General features: G+C 48.4%; 1 protein-coding gene across 1 annotated transcript; it reads left to right on the top strand.

Moving 5' to 3' along the window:
• The first annotated feature begins 1,710 nt into the window (after positions 1-1,710).
• LOC138823646 (importin-13) lies at positions 1,711-24,373 on the top strand. Its single transcript, XM_070017092.1, has 20 exons — positions 1,711-2,567; positions 4,296-5,032; positions 12,020-12,160; positions 12,266-12,407; positions 12,514-12,680; positions 12,888-13,008; positions 13,094-13,241; positions 13,858-14,039; positions 14,121-14,147; positions 14,359-14,493; positions 14,638-14,781; positions 16,325-16,405; positions 17,630-17,767; positions 17,925-18,021; positions 21,056-21,108; positions 23,221-23,287; positions 23,376-23,434; positions 23,583-23,672; positions 23,924-24,105; positions 24,189-24,373. Exons 1-20 carry the CDS (start codon positions 2,484-2,486, stop codon positions 24,283-24,285), a joined length of 2,892 nt encoding a protein of 963 aa, XP_069873193.1. The 5' UTR covers positions 1,711-2,483; the 3' UTR covers positions 24,286-24,373.
• Positions 24,374-24,577: the final 204 nt, after the last annotated feature.

Below are 24,577 nucleotides of genomic sequence, written 5' to 3'. Positions count from 1 at the left end.
CTTGGGCACTCTCCCAGTGCTCTTCAGCTCAAGGTGAGCACTCTACCTCGAGAGCCACAGGCTACTTCCAGTTTTCTAGGGGTTTATTGGAGATAAGAGTCTCACAGACTATCCTATCTGGGCTGACTTTGAACTGTGATCCTCAGATATCAGCCTCTCGAGTAGCTAGGATTACCGGCTTGAGACACCGCCCCGGCTAAACATTTTCTTGATAAAAGACTTAATGAGTAAAGAGTACTAATGGATTTTGTTTGACCAATTAAGTGAGTACTCCCCCTTCCCAGTTTTCTCTGTTCATTCTTCAAGCTCAGATCAAGTATCTATCTCCTCCACGGGGAAGCTTTCATTCACCTTCTCAGGCCTCAGCAGCTGCTGCTAATGCCAATGTCCTCAATTTTTAATCATTTTTTTCTTCCCTGATGGAATAACTGGCATGAATTGATATAAGGACAACTGGAAGGGTGAGAGGCCAGGACCTCGGCTGGAGCCTGCAGATCAGGTGTCTGGGTACATGCTGCCCCCTTAGTTCAGCTTTCTCCAATCTTGGTTTCCTCATCTCATCTGAAAATGATGAGTTAAAATAAACCTAGCTCAGATTGTTGAGGGAATTGAAGATGAGGGGCAAAGTACTGCCCCTAGTACTCAAATGTGAGTTTTTGTTGTTGTTTTTTCATTTGTGCCAGTCCTGGGGCTTGAACTCAGGGCCTGAGCACTGTCCTGGGATTTTTTTGCTCTAGGCTAGTGGTTTACAACTTGAGTCACAGCTCCACTGCTTGCTTTTTTGATAGTTAATTGGAGATAAGATTCTCTCACACCTCTAATCCTAGCTACTCAAGAGGCTGAGATCTGGTTCAAAGGCAGCCCAGGTGGGAAAGTCCACGAGACTGATCTTCAATTAGCCTCCAGAAAACCGGAAGTGGCACTGTGGCTCAAAGTGGTGAAGTTCTAGCCTTGAGCAAAAGAGCTCAGGGACTCAGGGACAGTGCTCAGACTCTGAGTTCAAGCCCCATGACAGGAAACAACAAACAAAACTCCTAGGCTTTCTTGTCCGGGCTGGCTTCGAACCACGATCATCAGCTCTCAGCCTCTGGAATAGCTAGAAGCTAGAATTGCAGGTATGAACTACCAGCACTAAGCAGTGAGATACTTTTATTCACATTACACATAAAAAGTTCTTAAGTCACCTGAGCACTGTCCATGGTAGGTAGTTTCCTGGTTGCTTATTGGGAGTCCCCAGCCATCTTTTTTCATTATTATTATTTTTTAATTCTCTTCACTGGGTGATGTTGACACCCCCATCCCCCAGAAGCAGTCACTTTCCTGTCAGCAGTGGGGCATCAGAGTTTCTTGACCCCTGCTTCCACCTCCATCCATTGACCTCCACCTACCCACCCACCCAGAGTGCTGAGCTTAAGCCCACCTCGTGGGAAAACTAGGCAGGTGTCTCCGACGCTGTAGGCCTGCAACTGTCACCACGGCTCAGGTCCCCCAAACCCACGTGTTCCCAGTCTCCCGTCCCAGGCACCGCCTTCCGACCAGGCGCAATAAGAACTACACTTCCCAGGGTGCATAGCGGAGGGGCCTTGGCTCCGCAGGGTCCTCGGGTGGCGCGCCACTCCGACGCCTGCTGGGAGCGCGCTGGCAGGCGCGAGATCCGGGGCCAAGGACCCGGAATGAGTTTCCGCGTAGTTCCGCTGGGTCGTGCCGGGCTGTGCCGGGTCTTGTCGGGCCGGGCTAGAATAGGCGGGGATCGGAGCCCGAGTTGTCAGTGCCGGGAGCAGGCGCTTGGGACAGCCTGCACCTTGCCGGAGTCTCCGCCCAGTTCCAGCCGGCTAGCTTGTCTGTCAGTCACCGGGGCGGAGGCAGCTTTGGTAGCGGCCCGGGAGCCGGGCGGAGAGAGCGGAACGCGGGCTAGGCCGACCGGAGGAGACCTGCCACAGCCCCGCAACTCCACGGACTCCGACCGCTCCAGACCCGCGCACCTGCACCCCGGGCGCTTCTGTGGACGCCTTCGTAACCCGCGGATCTCCGCCGTGATCCTCCAGCGCCGTGACCCCCTCAGAGCACCCAGACCGCACTCAGACGAGGCTGTTGTGGGTGCAGGCCTTCGACCCCGTGACCCCTCACGGGCCAGGGGCTCGGTTTCCCTCGTAGGCCTCCCGCCCCTATGTCTGCGCCTCAGATTCTGGTGACAGAGCCGTGACCTACCACTGGGACCTCTGTCTTAAGGCGCCTCGTGGACGGCCCCCCTGGCTGGAGTCCCCATAGAAGGGGTCTCCAAAGAGCAACACCTTCTGACCTCTGGCAAGCCCCCCACCGCCAAGCGAGGTGGGGAGGCCTCGGCAACCATGCCCACCCTGGGCACCGCTTCACCCCACCGTTCCCCGGGCACCCAAGCCGGGATCTAGCAGGGGCCCAGCAGCCAAGGGGCTGGGACAAGAGACAGATCCGGGTCCTCCTTTTTGTCGAGGGAGGGAGCAAAGATGGAGCGGCGGGAGGAGCAGCCAGGGGCTGCAGGGGCTGGAGCAGCATCAGCCTTGGACTTCACTGTGGAGAACGTGGAGAAGGTATGAGGGCTTTGGGGGTGGGCACTCCGGTGACAGAGCAGAAGTTCTGGGACTGACACTAATGCCAGAGCTCAGGCCTGGCCTGGCTGCCTGCTAGAATAGTGCCCCAGAGCACCTGGCAGTTGCTGTCTCTCTGGCAGGCAGGACAGCACTGTTGTGCGGTGTCGACTGGGCTATTTTTGGCTTTCCTTAGGCATAGATCTCCTGTGGACTGATACCCTAGGGTCTCAGGCTATTCCCTTCAGGATGCTGGTGCCTTAGACTAACGCAGCCATACTGGCTGTCCTCCAGCTCCATGGGAAATACATGAACAGTGCTGTAGGAAACTGGGGACTAAAAACACCCAAACTCAGTGCAACCCATCCCCCCCCCCCTTAGGAATCCACGGATGCCCAACCGTCCTAAACCTGACTGGTTCAGCCAAGGGGCCCAGAAAATATATCTGGAACCAAAACAATCTGGGTTATGTTTTCACTCTTTGGAAAGGGGCCTTCCTTTACTGGGGAGAAGCCAAACCAGTCCTGGGCAAGCAGGAGTGGGGCTGGCTCCAAGGGGCTTGACTGCTGGCAGCCTTAAGGGCCCTTCCTTACTCACCTGTCCACATGGCTCCCTGCCTCAGCTTTCTGGCACTCATACTACCCAGTCCGATCTTTTCTAAACTGCTTCTCTTCAGGCTGTCATTTCTCCACCCCCCCAGCCTAGAATGCAGAGATACATGACAGTCCTTGGGGCTATCTTGTTGGAAAGGTGGAGATAGTTGTGGAAGTTCACTTTGTTGTTGTTGTTTGAGCCCTGTTTGTGTAACAAACATGGAGAATACTTTTTTGTTGTTGTTGTTTTCTGCCTCCCTTGGTATTCCTAAGGGACTAAACATGGAACAGTGGCCATAACTAGCTGTATCCGGTACAGATAGAAACTAAGCCTTGTTGGTTGGAACTTGTAGAGGGGCCGGGGTCCTGGGCTCACTCCCTAGCCCTTGAGGCTGGCAGTGTTGACATGGTGGCTCCAAGTTCTATGTGCTACCAGGGAGATAAGCCACTGTTTTCTTGCTGTGTGAGGTCCCATTAGAATTGAGGCCCTTGGGATCCTTTTAGTTGACAGCTGCAGGTTTGGGTATTTGCCTGGGATGCCTATGGCCAAGGCTTGTCTTGACCAGTGTTTATTGGACCCCTCTGTGTGTTCTCTGAAGGGCATTCTCAGCATTGCCTCTAGTATGACTCTACCCCAGACTTGCCTTGCTTAGTCTCACATTTCACACTCACTTTGGTGCCAGCATTTGTGTGACCAGAGATGATCCTAGGGGAGCAAGGGAGCTAGCTGTTGGAGCTGATGGGAGGGGCTATGCATGGTCGAGTCAGAGCCCCTAAGGCTTAGCTTCATTCCGTCTACCTGGCCCTGGCCCTCATGTGCCTCCAAGTGGGGAACTCAGCCTTTCTTTTCTGTTTTTCTGGGATTTCCTCTCTGAATCTATATTGTTTTTGTATGAGAAGAGGATATGGTAGAACATGGGTAAGATTCAGGCTTTCAAGATACCTGTAGGAAGGACCTGGGACCCAGGGAACATTTCAAGGTTCCAAGCTCTCCCTTTTTCGCTTAGCATACCCCCACTCCCACCCCTCAGTCAGAAAGAGGGAAAAATCTTGCAAGACCAAGTCATGGGCCCTCTGTTCTGGGCTCTGGAAGGATTCAGGGTAGCCAGCACCTGCTTAGTCCTATGCTCTCCTACAGGCGCTGCACCAGCTCTACTACGACCCCAACATTGAGAACAAGAACCTGGCTCAGAAGTGGCTAATGCAGGCCCAGGTCTCTCCACAAGCCTGGCACTTCAGTTGGCAGCTCCTGCAGCCTGACAAGGTACCTGAGATCCAGTACTTTGGGGCCAGTGCCCTGCACATCAAGATCTCTCGCTACTGGAGTGACATCCCCACTGACCAGTATGAAAGCTTAAAGGCGCAGCTCTTCACCCAGATCACCCACTTTGCCAGTGGCTCCAAGATTGTGCTGACTCGGCTGTGCGTGGCACTAGCCTCACTGGCTCTCAGCATGATGCCTGACGCTTGGCCATGTGCTGTGGCAGATATGGTACGACTCTTCCAGGCTGAGGACTCACCGGTGGATGGCCAGGGCCGATGCCTGGCCCTGCTAGAGCTGCTGACAGTACTTCCTGAGGAGTTCCAGACTAGCCGCCTGCCCCAGTATCGTAAAGGCTTGGTACGGGCCAGCTTGGCTGTTGAGTGCGGGGCCGTCTTCCCATTACTGGAGCAGCTGCTACAGCAGCCCAGCTCACCCAGTTGTGTGCGTCAGAAGGTGCTCAAGTGCTTTTCCAGCTGGGTGCAGCTCGAGGTGCCTCTGCAGGACTGTGAGGCACTCATTCAGGCTGCCTTCACTGCTCTTCAGGACTCAGAGCTCTTTGACAGCAGTGTGGAGGCCATTGTCAATGCTATCTCACAGCCTGATGCCCAGAGGTGAGCTGATTTCCAACTGCCCAGAGAGGAACAACCTGTTTGGACAGCCACACATCCATCCATTTGCTCAGTAAACATTAGTGGAAGCCAGGTACTGGTGGCTCACCCCCATAATGCTAGCTACCCAGGAGGCAGAGATCTGAAGATCTTTTTTTTTTTTTTTGGTCCGGTCGTGGTGCCTGAACTCTGGGCCTGGGCACTGTCCCTCAGCTCTTCAGCTCAAGGCTAGTGCTCTACCACTTGAGCCACAGCACCACTTCCGGTTTCTTTCTTTTTTGCTTATGTGGTGCTGAGGAATCGAACCCAGGGCCTCATGCATGCAAGGCAAGCACTCTACCACTGAGCCACCTTCCCAGCCCCAGATCTGAAGATCTTTGTTTGAAACCATTCAAACAAACAAATTCTTGTGGTTCTTGTATCTCCAATTAACCATCAAAAAAGCTGAAAGTGGCCGTGCTCTGGTGGCTCACGCCTGTAATCCTAGCTACTCAGGAGGCTAAGATCTGAGGATCGAGGTTCAAAGCCAGCCCGGGCAGGAAAGTCCATGAGACTCTTATCTCCAATAAACCACTCAAAAACCGGAAGTGGCGCTGTGGCTCAAGTGGTAGAGTGCTCGCCTTGAGCTGAAGAGCTGAGGGATAGTGCCCGAGCCCAGAGTTCAAGCCCCCCCCCCAAAAGCTGAAAGTGGAGGTGTGGTTCAAGTGATAGAGCACTAACCTATGTAAGAGCACAAGGCCCTCAGTTTAAGTCCCAATACTGGCACATACACAAAAAGCAAACAATGGAGTACCTATTGTATCTTGATCATTAGGCCCAAGCAACCAAATAAGACATGGTCTCTGTGCTCATGGTTCAGAGCAAGGCTGATATTAAACAACTAATCATCTAGAAAATTATCCAGTTAAAATATTTGACCCTTTTTCTCTCAGCTAATCCTGGCTGTTCTACTCTTGACCATATTACAAATCTATATTATTCAATTTTCACTGCACCATCCGAGTCCAAGTTGTCATCATTTCTGTTCCTGATTTCAGGAAAACTTTCTGACTAGTCCCTTAGTTTTTATTGTTATTTTGTTTTATTTACTTAATATTTTGTCAGTCTTGTGGTTTGAACTCAGGGCCTGGACACTATTCCTGAGGTTGTTTTTTGTGGTGGTTGTTCAAGGCTAGCGCTCTACAACTTGAGTCACAGCTCCATATCTGACCTTCTGGTAGATAATTGGAGGTGAGAGTTTCACAGACTTTCTTGCTCAGCTAGCTTCAAGCCATAAGCCTCAGATCTCAGCCTCCCGAGTAGCTAGGATTACAGACAGATATGAACCAATGGCGCCAAGCTGGTTTTTATTTTTATACCCTTTATTGTCCTAGAACTTGAGTGATCTTTTGAAAATGAGTCATCTTGTTTTCCTTGCTGATCAGAATCCTTCAGTGGCTTTTTTTTTTCTGCTTTTAGGATAATCTTTAAGGTATTCATAAAGAAGCTGCATAATATGGCGAACACTGGCCTCATCTATGTCACTCTCCTTGCTTTCTCCACTCTTTATTTTTTCACTTCCTTATGCTCCACATTCCCTCCAGCTTTTGAATATCTACTTGACACATTACCTCCGCCTCAATTTCCACTTCCATAGAAAAGACCTCAATAACTTTGAAGCCTAATCTTCTCTGTTACATTATCTCAGAGCTCTTAGTATTTTTCCTGTGTCATATTCTTAGCCCATAATTTATTATTTCATTATAAATTAATGTGTGTCTCCACATTATCCACTCAAACCTGTGAGGAAAGAGACATTGTCATTTTACTTCATCTCATTGTGCCTTCAGCATTTCTTTTTTTTTGAAAGAATGGAAAGTAGGAGTTGCCTGCTGAAGAGAGTAGGAGAAATTGGGCTAGGAGAAGAAATGTTTCAAGCTTTGCCCTTTCTGGGCACTAGGAGCCTATACATAAGTGCTTTGACTTCTGTGTGCCATGTGTCAGACACTCACAATCGTGTATGCATAAGAGTAGGCTGGTACCATCAATGTGATGAAGACTGCTGGGGAAAGCAGAGTGCTCTAGAATCCCAAGGGAGGCATTTAACCCAGTCAGAGTTTTGAAAGCCTTCCCAGAGAAAGTAACAACTAGGCTATGCTTGGAAGGCTGCATAAGAGTTAGCCAGAGGGAAGCAATAGATATGGGGAGAACATTCTAGACAGATAAAGGAGCCCAAGTAAGAGGAGGATGTGAGAAAACCTAATGAGTGGTGATTTGTACATAACGATTGTGATTAGACAGTAAGGTTTAAGGTCCAGAATTGCAGGAGATCTAAGACCAAATCATGCAAGGACCTTGTCAGCCACATTTAAGATTTGATCTTTATGCTGAGGATAGTGCAGAGTTATTAAAGGATTTTAATCAGAGAAAATGGTCAGCTAAGGTTTTTGGTATAAGTTGGATTGTAAAATGCAAAACTTGGAGACATCTTAGAGGTGGGGTTCTGGGAATTCTTAGCAGAGTTGGAGGGGAAAGCCACAGAAAGAGGAGTGCCATTAGTCATGTCTGAGTGAATCCCAGAGGTCCACTTATTAAATCTGAGACCTTGATTTCTGAGCCAAAATAGAGATAATCATATCAGTAGACATGATGGGAAGCTGTAAGCAAGATAGGGTGCACAGAATAGGGCAGTTCTTTTGTGGCCTCTGCTTGGGCAGAGGAATCAGCAGCTCCTATTTGTACATATAGATTATTTTTAAATTTTAAATTAACTGTGTGCTTGTGTTCTATTTCTTTATCATGTGATATGATTAATAGTAACTTTTTTTTTCTTTTAAAGAGAAACACACCTTGTTACTATTAAACCAGTTAAGGATTTTTACTTTTAGAATAGAATTGGTCAAAAAGTAGAAACTGAATCATGCATTAGACAGTGGGTCTATTTGACCAGTGACTAGAACACAGAGAAAGAGAGAGAGAAAGAGAAAGCAAGAGCGCGAAGCAATATGTGTTTAGTCACTGCCTTTTGAACTTAAAATATTAGGGTTGGCTTTAATATGAGAATTAAATAAAGGAATCAGAAGTGGGTAGCCTGGTTCCTTTATACTCAATAAACAACAGTTGCTAATATTGGGTATTATGATTGCATTGGCAATTAGTATGAGAAACTGTCCCCCAACTTCCCAGGTTTTTTCAGCCTAAGGTGGATACCAAGTCCTAAGAGAAGTCTCTCATGGCAGCCTGAAGCTCAAGTGTCAGGTGGTTTCAGAGCTCAGACAATTGGTGTTTAAGAAAAATTAATCAGGGCAAATTCCTGGGTAGTATGGGGTGCCCGTGGATATACCCAAGTTTACTCAACCTAATCTGTAAGAAGGGCTTTAGCAAGTAATTGATGCCCCCTTCTCCTGAACAAATGAACGAGCAAGGAGCTGGTGAGGGAACCCACAGCCTCCTGGGTGCCCATTGGCTGCAGCCCCTTGGTTGCTTAGCAACTCTTCCTATTTTCTCAGCTCTTCTCTTATAGCTCTCTCTAATTGCAGGTCTGGGCTGAGCTCAGTATGAGCCAACAGCTTAGGAGTCCCTAGCAGCCCTGGCCCAGCTGCTTGAACTGACCAACTCAGCCAGGCCTCTTGAACCCAGTCATAGCCATGGTATCTTTAGATACCTTCCCAGTTTTCCTCCTCTGTATCTTGGGGCCTCAGGCTTGTTCTGTCTGCTCACAGGTCACAGGAATGTGTACTCAGGTGGTAGGGAATATATGCAGCAATTTCCTTCGTGGATGGGCTATAAACAGTGCAGAGTCAGAGCTTTGGCCTTGCTCTATGTATCTGACGTAGCTTCTACTGTTTAGCTTGAGAAGGTCACCTTCAGTGGTTTTGATTCCTAGGTTATCCAGGCATCCACCATACCCAGGTGTCCTGACATCTGGCTGAGTCTGCACTCCAATCACTCCCTATAGCTACTGCTGCTTCCTCACTCTCCTTTGAAATGTACTCCCCCCACCCCCAAGATGTGTTTTAATCCAGGAATAGATTTTCATAGAAAGTTGGGGGATAGGGAGAAGAGATGAATTAGATTGGCTGTTGCAGGCTTCCACCAGTAAGCACTGGAGAGATCTAGAAGGAGATCACACAGGTCCTTTGGGGAAATTGTTTGGGCTCTGAAAGGGAAACTGACTCCAGTTTAAGGGGTTATCTCAACCTGGCATCTGCTGTTTGACCTTGAAAACTCTTCTGGGCAATGTTTTTTATGAGGATAAGATGAGACAAATCAGGCGCCTTCATTGAAGGTCTTCATGAAGTTTGGCAGGAGGAGAGGTACTTGAAATACAGTGGGATGCTCTGGAATTCGGGTACCACCTTCTGCTTCCAACTCAGCTACTGAGACGCTTGTGGGCAATAGTCTTGGCTCTGCCCCTGCTCCTTGTGCCAGAGCCTGGCCTGAAGGTGCCCATTGTCTAGTGGTGCAGCCCGTGTCAGGATCATGGGATTGAAGCTATCTCAGCTGTCTCCAGACAGCACCCTCTGCAGCTGTCTCTGGCTTAAGGTGTCCTGATATAGATGATTTTTCCTAACAAAATGGGCATGTGGAGAAAGAAGCAAGGAAGGAACAAGTAGATCTTTGTGAGGCTATTGCCTAGATACTTAGGAAAAATATAACTCCTGGGTCCTCAGTCCTTCATCCCTCCCTAAACTGCTGTGAGGACACAATCACTGACTATAGGGGGGTCCCAAGCATGATTATCTGTGACAGTATGGCTTCTTCTGCTTAGTTGGATCCCAAAGAGTAGTATAGAGCTAGTTTTCTCTCAGTCTTTCTCTGTTCCTTTTTGTTTGTTTGTTTGTTTTGTTTGGTCAGTTGTAGGGCTTGACCTCAGGGTCCAGGTAAAGGTTAGCACTCTACCACTTTGAGTCACAGTGCCACTGTAGTAAATTAGAGATGAGAGTCTCACAGACTTTCCTGACCAGGCTGGCTTTAAACTGTGATCCTCAGATCTCAGCCTCCTCAGTAGCTAGGATTCCAGGCATAAGCCATCAGCACCCAGCTCTCTCTTCCTTCTTTAGGGATTATGGGCTCTGACCTGCACATTTTCCTCTTAGTCAATACTTCGTACTCTGGGGCAGTTGAGTGTATGAGAGTGACATAAAATTTGGGGAACTAGAAGGCAAATTGTTATTGAAGTATATCTCTACCAAAAGAATATGTTGATGTCCTCACCCCTAGTACCTCAAAATGTGACTCTATTTGCAAAAAAGAGTCATTGAAGATGAAATCATACTATTGGAGTGAGTGCTCCTAATTCAGTAGCACTGATGTCTTTACAAGACAACCATGTAAAGACAGACATAATGGGAGAATGCTAAGAACGAACAGAGGTAGAAGTCAAGAGTTACATAGCTGCAACCAAGGAATACCAAAGACTGACAGCAAATTATCAGAAGCCAGGAAGAGGCAAGGGAAGAGTCTCTACTAGGTTTCAGAGGAAACATAGCCTTACCTTCTACTTCATTTCAGACTTCTAGGTTTTTGAAGCCATCCTGTTTGTGGTATTTTGTTACGGAAGCCCTGGGAAACTAAGAAATCAGTGTGAAGGATGACTGGACGAGAATGTGCCTGTCAGGAACTCTTACAGAAGACTCTAGAAAGTAGCAACAACTAATGAGAGCACCATTGCCCACCCTCTACCATCAAATCCCAACTCCTGTGAAGTCTGGTGGCAGGAGGAAGTGAGAGAAGTATATGCTGAAGTCAGAGAGCTAAGAAGCAAACTGGACAGCACTGGGAGACTGGTTAGATATAAAAATGGCAAAAATCAAGGACAACTAAGTAAAGGATAAACTACTTCTGAGACCTTGAGGGGAGGGTAGAGGAGAGCAGTCAATATTGGGCATGGAATGCAAATAAAGATGTTTATAAAGAACAGGAATTGGTGGCTCACACCTGTAAGCCTAGCTACTCGGGGCTATGATCTGAGGATCAGGGTTTGAAGCTCTCCCAGGAAGGAAAGTCAGTGAAACTTCCAATAACCACCTGAAAAAAAAAAAAAAAAAAGGAACTAGAGCTATGGCTTCAGTGGTAGAGCACTAGCCTTGAGCAGAAAAGCCTTGAGTTCAAGCCCCAGTAATTCACTAACTAGAACAGACTAGGATAAGATAGGATAGGATATCAAACCTTGAAGCCAACACAGTGGCTAAAGCAGGATGCATAGATTCTGGAGTCATCAGCTAATATCTAGAAATTGAAGCTAAGGGAGTAAATAAGAATTTCCTAGGGACTAGGAGCGGGTGACTCATGCCTGTAATCCTAGCTACTCAGGAAGCTGAGGTCTATATGATTGTGGTTCAAAGCCAAACAAAGTAGGAAAGTCTGCAAGAATCTATCTCCTAGCCTGGCACTGATGACTCATGCCTATAATCCTAGCTACACAGGAGGCTGAGATCTGAGGATCGTGGTTCAAAGCCAGCCCTGTCAGGAAACTCCGTGAGACTTCAATAAACCACTAGAAAACTGGAAGTGACACTGTGTGTCAGTCGGTAGAGCACTCACCTTGAGCTGAAGAGCACAGGGACAGTGCCTAAGCCCAGGTTCAAGCCCCATGACTGACCCCCCCCCCAAAAAAAAATCTATCTCCAGATAACAAGCAAATGCTGGAATAGAGGTATAGTTACAATAGTCTGCTGTGACGCGTGTGTGTGTGTGTGTGTGTGTGTGTGTGTGTGTGTGTGTGTGTGTGTGTGTCTCACACTAACCTCTAAAGTCAATCCATTCTAGCATTAGCTTTCAATTGTCATTCAGTCTGAAACACTGACTTCATATTTCCTTCCCACAGTCCTCTTGGAGATCTTTGACCTAATATTCTTCTCAACATGAGCAATATCAAAGATACCATAAAGGCTCTAATCTCTTTTTTTGCTTAGATTTGATAGGAGGCAGAGAAATTGTGCCTTTCTCTCAAAGCTGGTGGGTAGCAGGCAGACATCTCTGATTACCATCCTCATCTCATGCTTTTAGGTATGTGAACACACTTCTGAAACTCATCCCACTGGTGCTGGGGCTCCAGGAACAACTACGACAAGCAGTGCAGAATGGGGACATGGAGACCTCCCATGGCATCTGTCGCATTGCTGTAGCCTTGGGCGAGAACCACTCTCGGTAAGGAGTGGGGAGCTGGTAGGATAGCATGGCCCTCTAAGAGGTGGAGTTATGGAACCCCCTTGGAAAAGTACAATGAACATGATTTTGTTTTCTCTTTCCCAGGGCCTTGCTAGACCAAGTAGAGCACTGGCAGAGCTTCCTGGCACTTGTCAACATGATCATGTTTTGCACGGGCATCCCAGGCCATTATCCTGTCAACGAGACCACCAGCTCCCTAACGCTTACCTTCTGGTACACGCTGCAGGTGTGTCTGTTACCACCAGTAGGATTGGGCTGTTATGGAAGAAGGTGGCTCATGGGCTTCTATGGCTGCTGCTGAAGGGGCTAACTGTCTTCCCTGGCTCTCTCAGGATGACATTCTGTCTTTTGAGGCAGAGAAGCAGGCTGTGTACCAGCAGGTATACCGGCCAGTCTACTTCCAGCTGGTGGATGTGCTTCTGCACAAGGCCCAGTTCCCTTCTGATGAGGAATATGGATTTTGGTCCTCAGACGAGAAGGAGCAGTTCCGAATTTACAGGTGATGGTGGCAGACCAACCCTAGCTCTAAATGGAGCCCTGAAATAATAAATTCAATAAGGGAAGGGGCCCAAGGCCAGGCTTTCTGACTTTTGGGGCTCCTTTCTCTTATTCTTTAGGCAATTTTACAGGGTTATGAGGGTGCTGGGGCAGGCCCTTGGTCTTGGATTCAGAATCCAATAATGAAAGGCCTTCATCTGCTTTTCAGGGTTGATATCTCAGACACACTCATGTATGTCTATGAGATGCTGGGGGCTGAGCTGCTCAGTAACCTCTATGACAAGCTGGGCCGTTTGCTAACCAGCTCAGAGGAGCCCTACTCCTGGCAGGTACCTCCCACACCTGATTCCCCCAGCCCTCCCTGACCTATTACACCTTCCTCCTCATCAAGCCAGTGGCACCCTCTTTCCCCAGCACACAGAGGCCCTGCTCTATGGCTTCCAATCCATCGCCGAGACCATCGATGTCAACTATTCTGATGTGGTGCCTGGACTCATTGGGCTCATCCCACGGATCAGCATCAGCAATGTGCAGCTGGCAGATACTGTCATGTTCACCATTGGTGAGACCTAGCGTATATATCCATGAGCACATTCCTTCACCATGGCCAGCCTGCTGGGATCTGTCCAAGCTGGGAGAGATATAAGCTCCCATATACAATGAGGGTTACAGCCAACTGACTGTCCTAGGTCTTGGGATCCTGCATTTCAGTGAGGCTATTTCTCTGTCAATGAAATAGCAGGGCTGGGCCTCTGTTGAGTAATTTTTTTTGGGGGGGGGGTCCAGTTGTGGGGCCTGAACTCTGGGCCTGGGCACTGTCCCTCAGCTCTTCAGCTCAAGGCTAGTGCTCTACCACTTGAGCCACAGTGAATACTTGCAGCTTTTTTCTTTGTGCTTATGTGGTGCTAAGGCATCGAACCCAGGGCCTCATGCATGCAAGGCAAGCACTCTACCACTGAGCCACCTTCCCAGCCCTTGAGTAACTTTTTTGTTTCTCAGCTGGGAGGCTCATGTTTGAGCCTCTGTATGCATAGTTGCCCACTTGATCTTCTGAATGAGCACTCTTCTGTGCTGGGATAGAAATTTGACCCTGCTAGGAGCTCTGCCAGCCTCTGGGGCATGGTATAAAGCCAGTGTGGCCTGTCTCAGAGAGCCTTCCCTTTCTCCTCTTCTCCTAGGAGCTCTGTCGGAATGGTTGGCTGATCACCCTGTCATGATCAACAGTGTTCTGCCCCTTGTACTACATGCGTTAGGCAATCCTGAGCTCTCTGTCTCTTCAGTGTCCACCCTCAAGAAGATCTGCCGAGAGTGCAAGTATGACCTACCACCCTATGCTGCCAACATCGTAGCTGTCTCCCAGGTAGGAAGCAGCCCTGGGTGGTGCTGGACCTCAGTGTGCATTCTCTTTTGCTCAAACCATGTTCCTCTTTTCTACTTCCAGGATGTACTGATGAAACAGATCCACAAGGTGGGGCTCAAAAGTTTCTGGCTTGGTCCCTTGGGAAGGGTGGGTTGTAGGAATCCTTACCCTATCCCCAAATCCTTTCTTCTCTATTCTCTAGCCCGTCTCCTATCCTTTAGTTTCTATTCTTGGAGCCTTCTCCAAAGAGGCTCACCCTTCTTTCCCACTCACAACTAGGTGTGGTCAGGACAAACCATCCCTATTTGTTGCTCCACAGACAAGCCAGTGCATGTGGCTGATGCAGGCGTTGGGCTTCCTGCTGTCAGCCCTGCAAGTGGAGGAGATTCTTAAGAACTTACACTCGCTCATCTCGCCCTATATCCAGCAGTTGGAGAAACTGGCGGAGGAGATAGTGAGTGAGCTTTGGAGGGCAGGGACAATGCTGAGTTCTGGGGCTTTCCCTTTTATGACTAGTGATTGCTGAGAAATAGGATTTGAAAGTGGCACTCAGAGTTGAGGTTGTAAGATCTGGAGATTGATTCACTTCTCTCCGTAGCCGAATCCCTCCAACAAGCTGGCCATTGTCCACATCTTGGGGCTTCTCTCCAACCTCTTTACTACGCTGGATGTCAGTCATCACGAGGATGATCACGAAGGCTCTGAGCTCCGGAAGCTGCCAGTGCCACAGGGACCCAACCCAGTGGGTGACTTTGTCTTTGCCATTTTCCCCTCCCCCATGGGAATGTCTTTGTCATTCCCCAACTCTGAGTAATGTCATTGCTTCCCAGGCCCTAGAGGGGCCATGTATTTGGTCTTCTGACCCTGTAAATGACATGTTGTCCTCTACTTTGTATGTATCAATGTCATTGTCTGGTTCAACCCCACTTTGCTTATCCCCAGCTCAATTGGTATGATGGTCATTAAGGTTCATTTATCCTCCTGTGATACTACGCTACAACCCCAAAGAGTTGTTATTATGGGCCTTTGTTCAACCCCTAACTCTTTGGGGCCTTCTACTTCTACAGAATTCACTTGTCCTTGAAAACATTGATTATGTTTATATACTTCTCACATAACAGTACTCTTGCCTGAGGTCCTCCTTGTCTCGAGAAAACACACAGAATGCTGCAAAGCAGTGTGATAGGTACTATGATGAACTTGGACACAGGGGTTTCTATAAGCTGTTTCATCTGGGACAAGCCTCAACTTCTCACTTAAAACTAAAAACATCAGAATACCTGGCTTGCTCATTTCATTGGCATTTTTTTATTAGCATCAATTAATTATATATAAGAAGTTTCATTTGGACGTGTTCATATACATATATATATACACACATATATATATACAGTTCATATATGCAAAAACTCCTATCCCCTCCTCCATCACTCCCTTTTCTCACACATAGATATGGTATCTATAGATATAGTCTTGTGAGAATAGTTTTCATATTGTAAAGATATTTATGAAAGACTGCTTTGGTCATTGTCCCTGAACCCTTTAGGTTTTCTAATGAAGAAAAGAAAACTTGTGGGTTTTCTGTCCCTTTGCTCAACTCAACACTGCAATTTCAGTTACCTTCAGACCAAGCTTGGATGGCCATCACCCGACACAGCCTGTTCTTTTTTTCTTTTTCTTTTTCTTTGTTATACCAGTCTCGGGACTTGAACTTAGGACCTGGGGTGCTGTCCTGGAGCTTTTTAGCTCAAGGCTAGTGCTCTACCACTTGAGCCACAGCTCCACTTCAGGCTTTTTAGTGCTTAATTGGAGATAAGAGTCTCACAGACTTTTCTGCCTGGACTGGCTTTAAACCATGATCTTCCTTTGATTTGATTCTTTTTTTTTGCGGGGGGGGGGGGGGGGGGTCCGGTCGTGGGGCCTGAACTCTGGGCCTGGGCACTGTCCCTCAGCTCTTCAGCTCAAGGCTAGCGCTCTACCACTTGAGCCACAGCGCCACTTCTGGCTTTTTTCTTTTTTGCTTATGTGGTGCTGAGGAATCGAACCCAGGGCCTCATGCATGCAAGGCAAGCACTCTACCACTGAGCCACCTTCCCAGCCCTTTGATTTGATTCTTAAGAGTTGAAAATTTTCTTCTCTTTTATTTCTGGGGGTCCCATCCATTGAGACCTCAATATGCAGTCAGGGGTAATGGGTTTGAACTACCCATCTATTGCCTATTACCTGTCCCTTCTCAGGTGGGTGACAGTGATGGTAGGGTACCTCACTTTTCCCTATATCTTCAGGTGGTGGTGGTGCTGCAGCAGGTCTTCCAGCTTATCCAGAAGGTGCTGAGCAAGTGGTTGAATGATGCCCAAGTAGTTGAGGTGAGCCCTGATCCTTCTTCTCTACTACCATGATCATTTTACTGACAGACGGAGCAGGAGTTGCTGTCCCATTTTGGCTTGAACAATGATCTGAAGAGAATAAAAGGAAATCTTGCCCCACAAACACAAGGAATTTCTGTTTGTACATGTGTGTACTGATACTGGGGCTTGAACTCATCCTGCATGCTGTCTGTTAGCTATTTTGCTTAAGCTTGGTGCTCTATCACTTGGGATACAGCTCAAGTTGATTAACGGAGATAAGAATCTTCACAGACTTTCCTGCCTGGGCTGGTTTCAAACTCTGATCCTCAGATCTCAGCCTCCTGAATAGCTAGGATTATAGGCATGAGCCACTATTGCACCCAATCATAAAGAATCTTTAGCAAAGACATTCAAAACCCAATATCTTTAATAGTACTCAGTGAAAGGACCATGATATTAAAGTTAAAAGGACCACTGGGTGCTGGTGGCTCACACCTGTACTCCTAAGCTACTCAGGAGGCTGAGATTTGAGGATTATGGTTCAAAGCCATCTCATGCAGGAAAGTCCATGGGACTTTTATCTACAGTTAATTACAGAAAAAGCCAGAAGTGGCACTGTGGCTCAAGTGGTAGAGTGCTAGCCTTGAACAAAAAGGAGTCCAGGGAGAGCTCCCAGGCCCAAAATTCAAGGCCCAGGACCCAAAAAATGAAAAGATAGTTAAGGGACAACGAGATATCTGTTAAGATCAGAGAACTACCTTTGGTCCGTTTTCTTTTATTGGGAGGGGATTGAACTTTTTAATTTATTTTATTGTACTACAGCTTGAACTCAGGGCCTGTCCCTTAGCTTTTTTAATTAAGGCTGGTTCTACCCCTTGAGTGATGGCTAGCTTTGAACTGAGATCCTCAGATCTCAGCCTCTTGAGTAGCTAGGATCTTAGTCGAGAGTCAACAACACCTTTTCAATTCAGGTTTCTGTTGCTGTTGCTGCTCCGAGTGAAATGGTGGTCGTAGGAGTTAAGTAACAAAGTTGTGGCCTGTGTGCCTCTGAGAAGATCCTTTTTGCTTCTTGCCTTTCACAATTAGGGTCAGATTGTTTCCTTTCCATGTTTGTAGGTCTCGAAGCCAGGTTTCTAGTGAAGGGTCCTTTCTTAGGCTCCCTCAGTGCAGAGCTTCAGTCCTGTTCCAGCTAGTAATAGTCACCTATTAGCTAGAACAAGATCTCTTTGCTTTCTTCTCAAGGCGGTATGTGCTATCTTTGAGAAGTCTGTTAAGACACTGTTGGATGACTTTGCCCCCATGGTGCCACAGCTGTGTGAGATGCTGGGTCGGATGTACAGCACTATACCCCAGGCCTCTGCTCTTGACCTCACTCGACAGGTAGGCCTTCTGCTTTGGGTGGCTAGTGTCGTGGATGGCATCCTAATCCTGCATGGGGGTGGGTTAGAGGAATGTCAGGCTGTTGTCCCTACCTGCATTCCAGGTCCGTCCTGGTGAGGTGGCCCTCAGCTGACCAGCATCCCCTGTTTTGTTGTAGCTGGTCCACATCTTTGCTCATGAGCCTGCCCACTTTCCCCCCATCGAGGCCCTCTTCCTGCTCGTCACTTCCGTCACACTCACTCTCTTCCAGCAAGGTAGGTCCCAACAGGGTCTCGTGTGCTGCCGCCACTGCCACTGCCTCCGCTTCCCCAACTGGGGAGCCAAAGCTGCCCACTCTTCTGCCCAAGTCGCACATGGGACTTGATGGGAAACTTGTGGGGTGAGGAAATACAGCACAGTTGCCACCTAGAGTTGACACTTCAAGTTGAAGTGGATAAGAGGGTGAATGGTGTCTTCTACTGGCCTGCCTGGCTCAGGGCCAACCTGGATATGGGAGAAACTGGGCGAAACTCTGAAGGACTTGGGGTAGTAGGCTGGCTCCATTCCTTTGGGATATAATGAGAAATGGGAAGAGCATGGACTTTGGAGCTAGGTAGTAGATGCTAAGCTCATCACCACGAACTAGTTGTGTGACCTTGAGCAAGTCACTTACCTTGGCTGAGCCTCATTTCCATATCTAAGAAATGGAGATGTCACCTACTTAACAGAATTGCTGTAGGTATTCAAGTCATTCACTTTGGGTGCATGGCTTGGATTTTTGTACATGAAGTTCTCAGAGTGTTGATTCCTTTCCCCATGTCAAGGTGTAGTCCTTTTTGGAGATCCAAAGCCAAGTACCTTTGGTGGCAGTCCTAGCCCTCACTTGTGGCTTTCTGCCTGAGAACACTGAGAGCTGGCCTCCAAGATTCCCCTCTGTCTAACACAGGTTTTAATCTGGGAATGAAGCAGCATTATTCTTCCAGCTTCATGAAGCTTATGTGGCTTTATAGTCCCAGGTTGAAACCCACCAGGTCAGCTGGAGGCCAGAGTGCTGTCTGCTGGTATCTTTAGTGTCTGGTCTCATAGTCCTGGTCTCCTGTTCTGTGGGCATGGGATAGATCCAAACTGGGGGAAAACCTGAGCCAGAACCTGGTATAGTCATCTCAGCTCCACCTGTATTACTCCTGGTACCTTCTCCACCATGACAAGTACCCCTCCTCTCTACCCTTCAGAATGATCCCTGCTTTAGTTTAGGGTTTCACTTGAATTGACTCCACAAACTTCTGCTTGACACTTGTCCATCTCTCCAGTCTATTTTGCATACAGCCATCATAATGTTAAAAAAAAAAACAAAAACAAACACCCCCCACACACACACACACTATTCTGAGTACTGGGTACAGGTGGTTCATGCCTGTAATCCTAGCTACTTAGCTGAGATCTGAGTTCAAACCAGCCCAGGCAGGAAAGTCCATGAGATGCTTTTCTCCAGTTAACCACCAGAAAACTGGAAGTGGAGCTACGGCTTAAAGTAGTAGAGTGTTAGCCTTTAGTGAAAAAGTTTAGGAACAATGCCCAGGCCCTGAGTTCAAGCCCCACAACCAACAGCAACAAAAAACACTAATCTGAGTATTTTTTCTCCCTGGCTTTCACTGCTACCTGTTGTTCTCAGGCTGTTGTCCCATTCCCATCCATTTAACAGCACTGGCAGGATTCTAAGGTCCTCCTCTGCCAGTGTCCTGGTGACTACAGCATTCAAGACACACTGACTTTGCTTGCCATGTCCTTTTTGATCCTTATGCCTTGCTCCTCTGACTGGAATGCTCTGTGCCCTTTATTGGGCATGCTCTCACTTTTCATGCCTCAGACAAGAGGAAGGCTGCATCAGTCTTCAGCAAAATGACTTTGAGGCAGAACTGGGTGCTTCTAAGTCTGCAGAAACCACATCATAAACATCATACACAACAAACAGCCTTCATGTCTATTACACTTGTTGTTGTCGTCATCCCCAGTGTCCAGAATAAGGCCAGCCTCAGTAACTGTTAAACAAATAAAGGATGATGAAGGCTCCCTGTCCTTGGAACCTTTCTTCCTCACTGTCTGGCATACCTTCAACAGGGAGGTTGCTGAATATGGAACTTGATGTTCTACAGTGGGACCCATTGGCCCTTACTTTCCAGTATTTAAGTAACTGAGGGATTGAAATGTGAAGGGACAGTGGCTCCTAGTAGCTTGAAGGAAGCATGGCAGAGATGATTACCTTAGTTACGGGAGGTGAAACAGAGCATTTGTGGCTTGCACAAGATCACACAGCTACTTAGTGGTGTCTTAGGTAGATGTTTTCTCAATGCACCCTCCTGAGAGTGGAGAAGCCCTGGCAGGAGTTCCAGGTGCATGCCTTGTTCTCAATCAGGAGTTATCAGAACTAGAAACCAAGGGGATCAACATCATATTTTTGGGATTGTTGTCTTGTTTGGCAGGATGGACCCCATCCCTGTTATGCTATCCCAGCCTTAGGCTTCCTCAGGCTTTGCCTTCCAGTGGACCATGGGATGCCACATGAGCTGGTTTCCCTCATTTCTGGCATGTCCGGATGGTGGGAGCTGGTCATTGGCCCTGAGCTTTGCTCTCTGTATAATCTTGTGTTCATTTGGAGGAACTTTGCTGGGGTAGGGCTCACATTTTTGGCCTTATGAGGCCATTTATTCCCTGCCAGCCCTACAGCACACAGGGCTGTGCCCTACCTAATCAGAAGTCCTCTAGTTTAAGCAGATTGAATAGAATCTTTGCTTGGGCCAGCCCCAAAGCCATAAGGCCATTGCAGTGAGAGGATATTCCTCAGTTCCTGGTATTCTGGATCATCTGTCAAGCCTGAAAAGGAGGTGCCAAGAGCCAACTCCTACCATCCCTGCCCTCTTGCTTCAAGGGCTGTGATGGGGAAGTCTATATGTAGAACTACCCAGCCTACTGGAGGCCAAGGTGAAAGTGTGGGGGCCATTTCTTCACTTCCCTGGAGTTCAGAATTGCTCAAGCACCAAGGATCACTGGGGGTTGGCCTGAGGAGGAACCGGGATAGGTGGAAGGCCCCTTGGGGGGAGCTGGGGCAGGCCCGTCCTTCACTTTGCCGTCTCTTTCTGTTGGGCTTCTCCCAGTTCATGGTTTTTGTATGTTTTGTTTCTTTATCTTGCTTCCTGCTGCTCATGTGCCCCCACGCTGTCTCCCTGCAGGCTCTCAGTCCCACATAACTATATGAGGTTGAGTTGCTGTTTGTATAATTTTTTCTTAAGTTCCATCTTTATTATATTTTAGGGCCCAGGGATCATCCTGATATTGTTGATTCATTTATGCAACTCCTGGCACAGGTGTGTTTTAGTTTTATTCATTCACGTTCTGTTCTCTCTCTTTCTCTTTCTCTTATGTTGAAATTCAATTTAAGCCTATTTTTAGCTTTCTGTTGACAAATTTTTTTTTTCTGTTCAGTTGAAAAGAGTTTCTTCATCTGTTTCCGTGAAAGTTGATAACCTAACATCCTCCTTTAGTGTCCCTTTGCCTCAAGTAGCTCAGTCTCGTCAAAGACCAGGGAGAGGCTGATCCTGAAGGGAGGGAATGAAGAAGGGTGGGGGTGGTGACTGTACCCAGCAGGACCTGTGTGGCTGGACAATCAGGAGTAGGGCTGGAGTTGAAGAGTCTGAGCTTCCCTATTCCCGTGCTCCTGCCGGGAACTGCCTGCCTCAGTGCTCCCAGCCAGCTTCTGAGAGGTACGATGAGAGCAGCTCCAAAGGGAGGGGCTGCAGGTGAATGTGTCCTGTGGAGCCCAGAGCCCCTGGTGCAGAGGTTGTGCTGCTGCTGGACGGTGGGGTACAGGCCTCACTGTGAGACCTTTTTAGGATGTGTTTGTGTCTGGTATGTGTTTATGTGTGTTGCACCTATTTTGTATGTTTTAAGTTTGGGTATTGGGAAGGGAACAGAAACCACCTGGTGTAAGTACTACGTGTACTGTGTTGAGCATTGAGAAAACTGTGAAGTTGGTGTGTGAGCATGTGTACTGATGCTTGTTGTATGTTAGTGTGTTGTGTGCTCTGTGCCGTTTGTTGATGGATGTCGAACATGGATGTGTACTGGAGGTATATATGGATATATTTTTAATGGAGGATAGGAGTGTGGTGATGTGTCTGGATTAAAGTGAGTGTGGCTTGGCAGGTGTATATGCTAACTGTGGGAGGCGTAGTTAGATAAAGGGTTCTGTGCATTAGGGGTTCCTGTGGGTTGAAGGGGTCCTGAAAATGGTGTTGCTCTGCTTAATCATTCCATAGATACTTATTGAGTGTATAATACAGATTTGTTCTTTTGCTAGATGAATGATGAACAATGTAGACATGGTTCTTGCCCTCCTGAACTCAGTCTAGTTGAGAGTGGGCAGGAAGAGTGAGGAATGAAGATGGGGATGTGGGTACCTGTGAAGATGTAGCTTTGGCAGGGAGGGTATTGGTGTATTTGAGGGGATGTTGGATGTTGGGGTGAGAGAGAGAGAGAGAGAGAGAGAGAGAGAGAGAGAGAGAGAGAGAGAGAGAGAGAGAGAGAGAATGTGTGTGCTGTGCTGGAAGACTGGACATGTAGAGTGGGTGTGTAGATAATTTTGGATTTAAGTAGGGTATTTCAAGTGAGGGTGCATGTGAGGGTATGCACAGGAGGAAACATGGGCATACAGGGTATGTGAGGGGTCAAAGGGTGGGGGGTCTATGTGGTGTGCTCTGGGAGCATCACTGGAGAACAGCAGCATTTGAGGGGTGCTGGAGCTAAGCCAAGCATCTTCTGTGACCTGAGGATGTGCCAGCCATGTCTGGTACCACTTGAGGCAGACCATCTGCCCCTTGTACTCTGCTCCCCACATAATAGCACTGATTACTAGGGTAATGGCTAGGTAATGGCTAACAAGGCCCTGACCACATGGTTTCCTGGGTGGAAGATGGGGCTGGGGCTCCAAGGCTCCTGTCCTATTTTTCTTCCTCTTGAACAGCAGCTCAAGGGAGCCTGAGGAATGAAGGCAGGACATGAGATGAGGGTTATTGAGTGGGGGCTAACTGTCCAGCTGCCATCTTTTAGCTGCTCTGTTCACAAACCCAGAGGGCCTCTGTGAATGGAATGTCTGCCTAGAGTCTGGGGGAGGGAAGATAGGAAGGTGCTTACTCAGAGAGTGATTTGGTTGGGACCCAAATATTCTGCATTGTGTTTCCTACCCACAACCTCTCTTGCATACACCCGTGGATTCATGTACATACTACATGTACATAGCATCCCTTGGCCTGTTCCTCGTCTGACCAGCTGAACTGTGGGGTGGTTTGGCTTCCCCAGAGATGACTGGGTAGCATCTTCTACCTGTGATGCGTGAAGTTAGGGGCTCGGGTGGCAGGTGAGTGGGGGGGATGGTCCTTGGAGCTGGCTGGGGCTGGGCTTACCAGCTGCACCTCCTGCAGGCTCTGAAGCGGAAGCCAGATTTGTTCCTGTGTGAACGACTGGATGTCAAAGCTGTGTTCCAGTGTGGTAAGTGGGGGCAGGTGGACAGGTGGGCCTGGGGCTTCCCTGGGAGGAGCCTTAGGCCGAATCTCATCTGTCTCTGCCTCTCCCACAGCTGTACTGGCCCTCAAGTTCCCTGAGGCACCTACTGTCAAGGCCTCCTGTGGCTTCTTTGTGAGTCCCATGCTGACCCCTGGCCTCCCCCCTACTCCCTGCCCTGCCCTGCCCAGGACTCTAGAAGGTAGGGGTATGGTATTTGGATCCTGTCCTTAGAAAGAGGTGGGAAAAAGTGGAAGCTGACAGCCCTCTCCTTCCTCTGCAGACAGAGCTGCTGCCTCGATGTGGGGAAGTAGAACCCGTGGGAAAGGTGGTGCAGGAGGATGGTCGGATGCTGCTCATAGCAGTGCTCGAGGTAAATGGTACGGGGAGACCCTCACTGCGAAGACAGTGTTCTGCAGGGCTTTTGTCTTTGATTCCCTAACTCGCAGATTCTGTTTCTTCCCCAATTAAAATGGTTGAAGGTTGTTAAGATTACTGTGAGGATTGGCTGGCTTACTTGTATAGTTTGGCTGCAGAATTGTCTGGGAGAGTCTGGAGCATGGTTATGTCTCCTGGCTGCAGAAGAGGCAAGGCCCTGGTATACTGAGAGCCCCTCTCCCTCAGGCCATTGGGGGCCAGGCCTCCCGCAGCCTCATGGACTGCTTTGCCGACATCCTGTTTGCCCTGAACAAACACTGCTTCAGCCTCCTGAGCATGTGGATTAAGGAGGCACTACAGCCACCTGGTTTTCCCTCCGCCCGCCTCAGCCCTGAACAGAAGGACACCTTCAGCCAACAGATCCTTCGGTGAGCAGAGCAGTGGGCTCAGGTAGGGAGGAGGTGACAGTGTTAGTGGATGGTGCTAACCAGCTCTCCTTTCCCTCCACCAGTGAACGAGTGAACAAGAGGCGGGTGAAGGAGATGGTGAAGGAGTTCACATTGCTGTGTCGGGGGCTCCATGGCACAGATTACACAGCTGACTACTGAGGGGTGTCTTTATCCCTTGTACCCCTTCTCACCCTTTCCTGTCCCCAAAGAGTAAACCTAGACCCACACGGTTTGTCTGTTTCCTTTCTGCTGTCACTATCACCTAACTGAAAACCTAGGTCTAGAGACCTGAGAAGGATGGGGGAACATTAGACCCAGGCTTTGGTTTGGAGTTATGGGGACACCCTCTGGCTCCTGTGGTAATAGAGGGTACAGGTATGGCCAGCTGCTTAGGCTGGAGCCATTCAAAAGGCTGTCTTTGCCCTTGGTGTGGGAGCAATGCGGCGGTATT

This window comes from Dipodomys merriami, unplaced genomic scaffold (assembly GCF_024711535.1).
Source record: "Dipodomys merriami isolate MVZ:Mamm:240054 unplaced genomic scaffold, mDipMer1.0.p SCAF_121, whole genome shotgun sequence".
Lineage (NCBI taxonomy): Eukaryota > Metazoa > Chordata > Mammalia > Rodentia > Heteromyidae > Dipodomys > Dipodomys merriami.
This window is presented reverse-complemented; position numbering and strand designations above follow the sequence as displayed.